This window comes from Oncorhynchus keta, chromosome 36 (assembly GCF_023373465.1).
Source record: "Oncorhynchus keta strain PuntledgeMale-10-30-2019 chromosome 36, Oket_V2, whole genome shotgun sequence".
Taxonomy (NCBI): Eukaryota; Metazoa; Chordata; class Actinopteri; order Salmoniformes; family Salmonidae; genus Oncorhynchus; species Oncorhynchus keta.
This window is the reverse complement of record NC_068456.1, coordinates 29,117,343-29,127,693: the sequence shown is the minus strand read 5'-3', so window position 1 is coordinate 29,127,693 and position 10,351 is coordinate 29,117,343. Positions and strand designations below refer to the sequence as shown.

The 10,351-nt window shown below is 45.7% G+C and overlaps 1 protein-coding gene across 1 annotated transcript in view; it reads right to left on the bottom strand.

Annotated features, from left to right (window-relative positions):
* LOC118373043 (lysyl oxidase homolog 4-like) overlaps window positions 1–10,351 on the bottom strand; it is a 59,106-nt gene that overhangs the window by 7,235 nt on the left and 41,520 nt on the right. The window contains exons 12-13 of the mRNA XM_052498848.1: window positions 6,010–6,125; window positions 4,778–4,914 (exon numbers count right to left, since the gene is read on the bottom strand). Coding sequence (XP_052354808.1) covers window positions 4,778–4,914; window positions 6,010–6,125 — 253 coding nt within the window. The remainder of the gene's footprint in view (window positions 1–4,777; window positions 4,915–6,009; window positions 6,126–10,351) is intronic.

The window sequence follows — 10,351 nt, the reverse complement described above, 5'->3', positions numbered from 1 at the left end:
TGGATGGGTAGGTGGAAGGAAGGAAGGAAAGATGGATGGATGGGTAGGTGGAAGGAAGGAAGGAAAGATGGATGGGTAGGTGGAAGGAAGGAAGGAAAGATGGATGGATGGGTAGGTGGAAGGAAGGAAGGAAAGATGGATGGGTAGGTGGAAGGAAGGAAGGAAGGAAAGATGGATGGGTAGGTGGAAGGAATGAAGAAAGGGAGAGAGAGAGTGAGAGAGAGAGAGATCCACATTTGCTATTTAATAACATTCAGTTGGAAGAGCTGTTCAGACACTGTAACAAAACCATTGTTTGTCCCATTGTGAGAAACATGAAAGACATACTGGAAGACATTAGCAGTAATAGCAGCCTAAAGAAAACTCATACAGTAAATAGTTGTATGACTATTGTATGGAAAGCTGTGTAAGTTTAGTATAAATATTGAGTAACAAAGACATTCTCAACCCACACAGTGTGCATCCTTAGAAGAAGAGTTGTGTAATTGTATGGTTTGTCACAGGACTAAGGGATTGCCATTCCAACTGAATCTCACACCATTTGAGTCATAACAGAAAACTATTTTAGAGGAAGCCTCAACCTGTTTGCTCCCCACTTCCGTGTTTCTGTCCTGTCATTGAGTGTCTGAATCTCTTGTAAAAATAAATTGATCACAAAAAAGTCTCAATGCATTTTACCATAAGGGCGAACATTACTCCTGGCTCCTTTAAAGGACACCTTTATGTTGAGGACTAAAGCTGAATTAAGGGAGTCATTTAGTGTGTGGTTAGGAAGGTACAGTAGTTACAGAGAGCATAACCGTGACTGTATAAGTGTCTGTAATAGGTGCTATTCTGAGCTCTACCATGTTCTTATAGACTGTTATTCACCAGTCTACATCCACAGCTGCTGACATAACCATTCTCTTCTGTAACGCACACACACACAAGGATGAGGACAAACACAGTCAGGCAACCAAACACACACACACACACACACACACACACACACACACACACACACACACACACACACACACACACGCCGTGATAATACTGAGAAGCCATCATCCCTAATAGCTGCTCTGTAAATGTACTACACCCACTCTAAATACAGGCTGCATCCAGCTACACAGGAAAACAACTTTAACCCCTAACAAACATATTTAAAACTTTGTGAATGCTCAAAAACTAGCCATGATGGCAACTCTGTAGGAATTACAGTGTTGGACTTTGTCGTCTGTAGTCGGTTGGCTTGTGGCCATCAGAATGTGTAACGGTGTGAGTAAAAGGCCTGTCAGGACAGCAACAGAGTTTCATGGGGAGAAATGAAAATGTGGTGCTTGACTGTAAGGAGAAGGGTCCAATGATAGAGGGTTCATTTGGGTAATTGGGGAACGTTTAGTCCATGTCTCTCAAATGTAGATATGTAATGTTATGTAATGCCCTGAACGGTGCACCCCACTGAATAGGCCCTCGAGTTTGAACAACTGGAGATTGGACAACTGGAAGGGTTATTCGGTTGTCCCCATAGGATAACCCTTTGGAGAACCCTTTAGTTGGGTTCCAGGTACAATCCTTTTAGGTTCCATGTAGAACCCTCTGTGAAAAGGGTTCTACATGGAACCCAAAAGGGTTCTACCTGGAACCAAAAAGGTTCTCCTATTGGGACAGCTGAAGAACCCTTTTGGAACCCTTTTTTCAAAGAGTTACATGCTCACTCATTCCTGTCCTCCTCTTCTCACTCCTGTCCTCCTCTTCTCACTCCTGTCCTCCTCTTCTCACTTACTCCTGTCCTCCTCTTCTCCTGTCCTCCTCTTCTCACTCCTGTCCTCCTCTTCTCACTCCTGTCCTCCTCTTCTCCTGTCCTCCTCTTCTCACTCCTGTCCTCCTCTTCTCACTCCGGTCCTCTTCTCCTGTCCTCCTCTTCTCACTCCTGTCCTCCTCTTCTCCTGTCCTCCTCTTCTCACTCCTGTCCTCCTCTTCTCCTGTCCTCCTCTTCTCACTCCTGTTCTCCTCTTCTCCTGTCCTCCTCTTCTCACTCCTGTCCTCCTCTTCTCCTGTCCTCCTCTTCTCACTCCTGTCCTCCTCTAATCCTGTCCTCCTCTTCTCACTCCTGTCCTCCTCTTCTCCTGTCCTCCTCTTCTCACTTACTCCTGTCCTCCTCTTCTCCTGTCCTCCTCTTCTCACTCCTGTCCTCCTCTTCTCACTCCTGTCCTCCTCTTCTCACTCCTGTCCTCCTCTTCTCACTCCTGTTCTCCACTTCTCCTGTCCTCCTCTTCTCCTGTCCTCCTCTTCTCACTCCTGTACTCCTCTTCTCACTCCTGTCCTCCTCTTCTCACTCCTGTTCTCCTCTTCTCATGTCCTCCTCTTCCCACTCCTGTCCTCTTCTCCTGTTCTCCTCCTCTCCTGTCCTCCTCTTCTCCTGTCCTCCTCTTCTCACTCCTGTCCTCTTCTCCTGTCCTCCTCTTCTCACTCATGTCCTCCCCTTCTCCTGTCCTCCTCTTCTCACTCCTGTCCTCTTCTCCTGTCCTCCTCTTCTCACTCCTGTCCTCCTCTTCTCCTGTCCTCCTCTTCCCACTCCTGTCCTCTTCTCTTTACCTCCTCTTCTCACTCCTGTCCTCCTCTTCACCTGTCCTGCTCTTCTTACTCCTGTCCTCCTCTTCTCACTCCTGTACTCTTCTCCTGCCCTCCTCTTCTCCTGTCCTCCTCTTCTTACTCCTGTCCTCCTCTTCTCACTACTGTACTCCTCTTCTCACTCCTGTTCTGCTCTTCTCCTGTCCTCCTCTTCTCCTGTCCTCCTCTTCTCACTCCTGTCCTCTTCTCCTGTCCTCCTCTTCTCACTCATGTCCTCCTCTTCTTCTCCTGTTTTCTTCTCTCCTCTCTTCCTCAACTCCTTTTCTTCTCACAGCAGTTGCATGGCCACCACTTGTAATTACGCCCTGCTCTACATGTCTAAAATACACACATAAAGCGTGTGTGTGTCCCCGTGAGCGTGTGTGTGTCCCCGTGAGCGTGTGTGTACATCTATCATATGGACATGGAGGGGGACTAAATAAAACAGGCTGAGACACTTTTCACTGTAACCTCTCAACCGACTCCCATGGCATAGGTAGCACAGTCATTAAGGGAACGAGTTTCACCATAACCCTCCTCTCATTAACAGGGAGTGATTCGCTAGTACTATTAGTAATTAAAGGGGGTGCTAGTTTCACCATAACCCTCCTCTCATTAATAGAGAGTGATTAGATAGTACTATTAGTAATTACAGGGGTGCTAGTTTCACCATAACCCTCCTCTCATTAATAGAGAGTGATTAGATAGTACTATTAGTAATTACAGGGGTGCTAGTTTCACCATAACCCTCCTCTCATTAATAGAGAGTGATTAGATAGTACTATTAGTAATTACAGGGGTGCTAGTTTCACCATAACCCTCCTCTCATTAACAGAGAGTGATTAGGTAGTACTATTAGTAATTAAGGGGGTGCTAGTTTCACCATAACCCTCCTCTCATTAACAGAGAGTGATTAGGTAGTACTATTAGTAATTAAGGGGGTGCTAGTTTCACCATAACCCTCCTCTCATTAATAGAGAGTGATTAGATAGTACTATTAGTAATTACAGGGGTGCTAGTTTCACCATAACCCTCCTCTCATTAACAGGGAGTGATTCGCTAGTACTATTAGTAATTAAGGGGGTGCTAGTTTCACCATAACCCTCCTCTCATTAACAGGGAGTGATTCGCTAGTAGTTTCACTAACCCTTAGTAAGTTATTAGGGGGGTGCTAGTTTCACCATAACCCTCCTCTCATTAATAGAGAGTGATTAGATAGTACTATTAGTAATTACAGGGGTGCTAGTTTCACCATAACCCTCCTCTCATTAACAGAGAGTGATTAGATAGTACTATTAGTAATTAAGGGGGTGCTAGTTTCACCATAACCCTCCTCTCATTAATAGAGAGTGATTAGGTAGTACTATTAGTAATTAAGGGGGTGCTAGTTTCACCATAACCCTCCTCTCATTAATAGAGAGTGATTAGATAGTACTATTAGTAATTACGGGGTGCTAGTTTCACCATAACCCTCCTCTCATTAATAGAGAGTGATTAGATAGTACTATTAGTAATTATGGGGGTGCTAGTTTCACCATAACCCTCCTCTCATTAACAGATAGCGAGTTTCACTGTAACCCATGGCTTAGAGATATAAAAATTATCGAAAGCCTAATTGCCCCCAGGGACGGCATACTGGGATTGGTAATGTGAGACAGACGTGGTGGCTGATGGGAGTTGGAGTGTACTGAGGTGGCGCCCACAAGGACACAGCTGATTAACATGAGACAGGGTAATGACAGAGATGGAGAGTGTCTGTCTGTCTGTCTGGCTGTCTGTGTGTGTGTGCAAAACAATTAAAGTATGTTGAAGTATTTAACAAGTATGTGACTGAGGTCTGCAGACCACCCTCTGTGTTAACATGAGAGACAGCCATGTTGTACAGCCATATGTGTGTGTGTGTGTGTGTGTGTGTGTGTGTGTGTGTGTGTGTGTGTGTGTGTGTGTGTGTGTGTGTGTGTGTGTGTGTGTGTGTGTGTGTGTGTGTGTGTGTGTGTGTGTGTGTGTGTGTACAACATGGCTGTCTCTCATGGTAACACAGAGGGTGGTCTGCAGACCTCGGTCACATACATGTTAAATACTTCAACATACTTTAATTGTTTTGTGTGGTAAAAAGGGACCAATGGGATCATGTAAAAAGTGGAAACTCCAAGCTGAATCAAGCGCAGGTGTGTGTATGTACCTGGAATATGTAGTCTCCAGGCTTAACATCGGTGATGTCGATCCACTGACAGTCGATGTCGTGGCGGTACGTATCCCAGCAGCCCACTGAGATGCCCTGATCGCCCATGTTGTAGCAGGAGAAACGCTTATGCAGACCTGACACACAGACAAGAACAGTGACTTTACTCTTCAGCTTGATGCTTTTAGGAGCCAGTTTCAGCTATTCAAAAAGAAAAATAACCATGGTCCAGGAATAGTTTAGGTCATGGACAGCATATGAAGCCAAGTTGTTTGAAATAAATGCTTGATATAAATGTTAATAGCAGGTGACATTGCCATATTATGAATGTTAATAACATGTGGCATGAGGTGCTATCCATGTTAATAACAGGTGTTATTAACCTCAGAGTGATATGTATGAATGTTAATAACATGTGACATTAGGTGTTATGCATGTTAATAACATGTGTTATTACCTTCAGGGCAGTATGTATGAATGTTAATAACAGGTGTTATTACCTTCAGGGCAGTATGTATGAATGTTAATAACAGGTGTTATTACCTTCAGGGCAGTATGTATGAATGTTAATAACAGGTGTTATTACCTTCATGAATGTTAATAACAGGTGTTATTACCTTCAGGGCAGTATGTATGAATGTTAATAACAGGTGTTATTACCTTCAGGGCAGTATGTATGAATGTTAATAACAGGTGTTATTACCTTCAGGGCAGTATGTATGTATGAATATGTTGAATGTTAATAACAGGTGTTATTACCTTCAGGGCAGTATGTATGAATGTTAATAACAGGTGTTATTACCTTCAGGGCAGTATGTATGAATGTTAATAACAGGTGTTATTACCTTCAGGGCAGTATGTATGAATGTTAATAACATGTGTTATTACCTTCAGGGCAGTATGTATGAATGTTAATAACATGTGTTATTACCTTCAGGGCAGTATGTATGAATGTTAATAACAGGTGTTATTACCTTCAGGGCAGTATGTATGAATGTTAATAACAGGTGTTATTACCTTCAGGGCAGTATGTATGAATGTTAATAACAGGTGTTATTACCTTCAGGGCAGTATGTATGAATGTTAATAACAGGTGTTATTACCTTCATGGCAGTATGTATGAATGTTAATAACAGGTGTTATTACCTTCAGGGCAGTATGTATGAATGTTAATAACAGGTGTTATTACCTTCAGGGCAGTATGTATGAATGTTAATAACAGGTGTTATTACCTTCAGGGCAGTATGTATCCTCCAGACAGAAGCTGGCCTTGTGTCCCTCTGCTATCCTGGTCCCATTCAGAGTCAGCAGGTCATAGTGGGTGAACACCTCAATGCTGTGGTAGTGCCTGGTAACGTAGAATAAAAGGGCTGGTTAGGGTGTGTGTGTGTGTGTGTGTGTGTGTGTGTGTGTGTGTGTGTGTGTGTGTGTGTGTGTGTGTGTGTGTGTGTGTGTGTGTGTGTGTGTGTGTGTGTGTGTGTGTGTGTGTGTGTGTGTGTGTGTGTGTGTGTGTGTGTGTGTGTGTGTGTGTGTGTGTGTGTGTGTGTGTGTGTGTGTGTGTGTGTGTGTGTGTGTGTGTGTGCGTGCAACTGGCTCTCCCAGTCTCACATTAGAACTAGACGTTGATCCATGTTTCTCAAAGTATTTAAGGTTATGCCCGTCCACAACACCCTTGCAAAACCGAAACCAATGTGAAGGTAACAGTGCTCACTGTTGCCCCTAGTGGTCAGTTTCCACATCATCTCCCCATGTCCTCAGGCATGGATGGACGTTGAATACTGACTGGTATCGCGGGTGACCTGGCTGGTGTGTGTATGTGTGGGAATCAGAACAGTAGCTCCCTATGGCTGGTAGCCCAGTGATCTCAACATAAGAACATGTGGCAGAGGAACACCTCTCAAAGAAGCTTGTTCTAGAACTTGCTAGGTTGAACCGCTCACACACAGACCTGTTTACACACTCACAGTGAATGGGGGGGCTTTGAAACTCACCGACACACACATTCATGCATTCCTGGTGAACACACATACAGTACACACAGGCACACGGCTCCGGGCATAAGTGACATAAGAGGTCGCTTTTAGCACCGACCACTGAGTCTCAACTTAATTTGAGGGTAACAGTAGTAGAATATACAAGGTTCAGACATTTGGTTATGCAGCAGTTGTTCTCTTATGTCAGTCACTGACATAAGATGGCGTAGCAGTAAGTCGTCCTGTCGTATCGTGTCCCTTGTATATATATTGTTTCTTTTTCGTTTTTACATATTTTTCTTCGCATATCTTTAAAAACATTTTGCTAAACCTAAGCTTCCAAATACTCTCCTGCAACCCGCCTCACCCAATGTAGCTACTTTTCCTAAAGTATTTATATTTACTTCGGAACCAGAACCCCTCAACTGAAGCTAGCCAGCTAACCACCAGCTATGCTAGCGGTCTTCAGCTAACCGGTCATCAGCTAACCTTTAGCTCGGAAAGCTCTCGCCAGTTGGAACAACGCGACGCTAACCAGAGCATAACGGACCTATTTATTTTTTATCCCCGGATTCCCACCGCAAACGGAACATTTTTCAGCTGGATCTTCACAACTAGCTATCTAGCTAAACCGCAACCCCGGATGATTACTCCTGGCTAGCGTTTCCACCCACTTAGCTTGAAGCTAGCCCGGCCAGAGCACCTGTGCTTGCCACCGTAGCATACTCCTGGGCTACAATACCCGGGCCCACGACCGGTCTATCGATGTCACCGCATGAAGAGGAATAAACAGACTCACCCCATCGCGACGTCCCCCAAAGGCTAACTCTCTAGCCCTTGCTATCTCCTTGCTTGCTAATTCGGCCTGCTAACTGCTAGCTTGTTTAGCCCTGGTCCGCTAACTGCTACCTTGTTTACCCCGGCCTGCTAACTGTTAGCTTGTTAGCACAGGCCTGCTAACCATCTGCATCGCCGCGTCCCAAACACTCACTGGACCCATATGTACTTTCTATCTCTTTCCGATTTTTAATTTGTTTATACCTTCCGGAAACCTGCCTCACCCAATGTGATACGGAATCGCTATTATTTTTCATTTTTAGAACACACTCAAGAACCCCCAGAAGCTAACCAGCTAACTAGCTACAAGCTATTTAGACATTGTTAGTTTTTTTACCTGGATAACACTCGCCAGTCCAGATTCCCTGCCCCATCCACCGCTGCCCCCTGGACACTGATCACTTGGCTACATAGCTGATGCACGCTGGACTGTCCATTAATCACGGTACTCCATTCTGCTTGTTTGTTTTATCTGTCGGCCCCGTTGCCTAGTCAACGCCATTTTACCTGCTGTTGTTGTGCTAGCTGATTAGCTGTTGTTGTCTCACCTACTGTTTTAGCTAGCTTTCCCAATTCAACAATTCAACCTGTGATTACTGTATGCCTCGCTGTATGTCTCTCTCAAATGTCAATATGCCTTGTATACTGTTGCTCAGGTTAGTTATCATTGTTTTAGTTCACAATGTAGCCCCTCGTTCCACTCTTCATACCCCTGATACCTCCTTTGTCCCACCTCCCACACATGCGGTGACCTCACCCATTACAACCAGCATGTCCAGAGATACAACCTCTCTCATCATCACCCAGTGCCTGGGCTTACCTCCGCTGTACCTGCACCCCACCATACCCCTGTCTGCGCATTATGCCCTGAATATATTCTACCATGCCCAGAAACTTGCTCCACTTATTCTCTGTCCCCAACGCTCTAGGCGACCAGTTTTGATAGCCTTTAGCCGCACCCTCATACTACTCCTCTGTTCCGCGGGTGATGTGGAGGTAAACCCAGGCCCTGCATGTCCCCAGGCACCCTCATTTGTTGACTTCTGTGATCGAAAAAGCCTTGGTTTCATGCATGTCAACATCAGAAGCCTCCTCCCTAAGTTTGTTTTACTCACTGCTTTAGCACACTCTGCTAACCCTGATGTCCTTGCCGTGTCTGAATCCTGGCTCAGGAAGGCCACCAAAAATTCTGAGATTTTCATACCCAACTATAACATCTTCCGTCAAGATAGAACTGCCAAAGGGGGAGGAGTTGCAGTCTACTGCAGAGATAGCCTGCAAAGTAATGCCATACTTTCCAGGTCCATACCCAAACAGTTCGAACTACTAATTTTGAAAATGACTCTCTCCAGAAATAAGTCTCTCACTGTTGCCGCCTGCTACCGACCCCCCTCAGCTCCCAGCTGTGCCCTGGACACCATTTGTGAATTGATCGCCCCCCATCTAGCTTCAGAGTTTGTTCTGTTAGGTGACCTAAACTGGGATATGCTTAACACCCCGGCAGTCCTACAATCTAAGCTAGATGCCCTCAATCTCACACAAAGCATCAAGGAACCCACCAGGTACAACCCTAACTCTGTAAGCAAGGGCACCCTCATAGACGTCATCCTGACCAACTGGCCCTCCAAATACACCTCCGCTGTCTTCAACCAGGATCTCAGCGATCACTGCCTCATTGCCTGTATCCGCTACGGAGCCGCAGTCAAACGACCACCCCTCATCACTGTCAAACGCTCCTTAAAACGCTCCCTCACTTCTGTGAGCAGGCCTTTCTAATCGACCTGGCCCGGGTATCCTGGAAGGACATTGACCTCATCCCGTCAGTTGAGGATGCCTGGTCATTCTTTAAAAGTAACTTCCTCACCATTTTAGATAAGCATGCTCCGTTCAAAAAATGCAGAACGAAGAACAGATACAGCCCTTGGTTCACTCCAGACCTGACTGCCCTCGACCAGCACAAAAACATCCTGTGGCGGACTGCAATAGCATTGAATAGTCCCCACGATATGCAACTGTTCAGGGAAGTCAGGAACCAATACACGCAGTAATTCAGGAAAGCTAAGGCCAGCTTCTTCAGGCAGAAGTTTGCATCCTGTAGCTCCAACACCAAAAAGTTCTGGGACACTGTGAAGTCCATGGAGAACAAGAGCACCTCCTCCCAGCTGCCCACAGCACTGAGGCTAGGTAACACGGTCACCACCGATAAATCCATGATTATCGAAAACTTCAACAAGCATTTCTCAACGGCTGGCCATGCCTTCCGCCTGGCTACTCCAACCTCGGCCAACAGCTCCGCCCCCCCCCGCAGCTCCTCGCCCAAGCCTCTCCAGGTTCTCCTTTACCCAAATCCAGATAGCAGATGTTCTGAAAGAGCTGCAAAACCTGGACCCGTATAAATCAGCTGGGCTTGACAATCTGGACCCTCTATTTCTGAAACTATCTGCCGCCATTGTCGCAACCCCTATTACCAGCCTGTTCAACCTCTCTTTCATATCGTCTGAGATCCCCAAGGATTGGAAAGCTGCTGCAGTCATCCCCCTCTTCAAAGGGGGAGACACCCTGGACCCAAACTGTTACAGACCTATATCCATCCTGCCCTGCCTATCTAAAGTCTTCGAAAGCCAAGTCAACAAACAGGTCACTGACCATCTCGAATCCCACCGTACCTTCTCCGCTGTGCAATCTGGTTTCCGAGCCGGTCACGGGTGCACCTCAGCCACACTCAAGGTACTAAACGATATCATAACCGCCATCGATAAAAGAC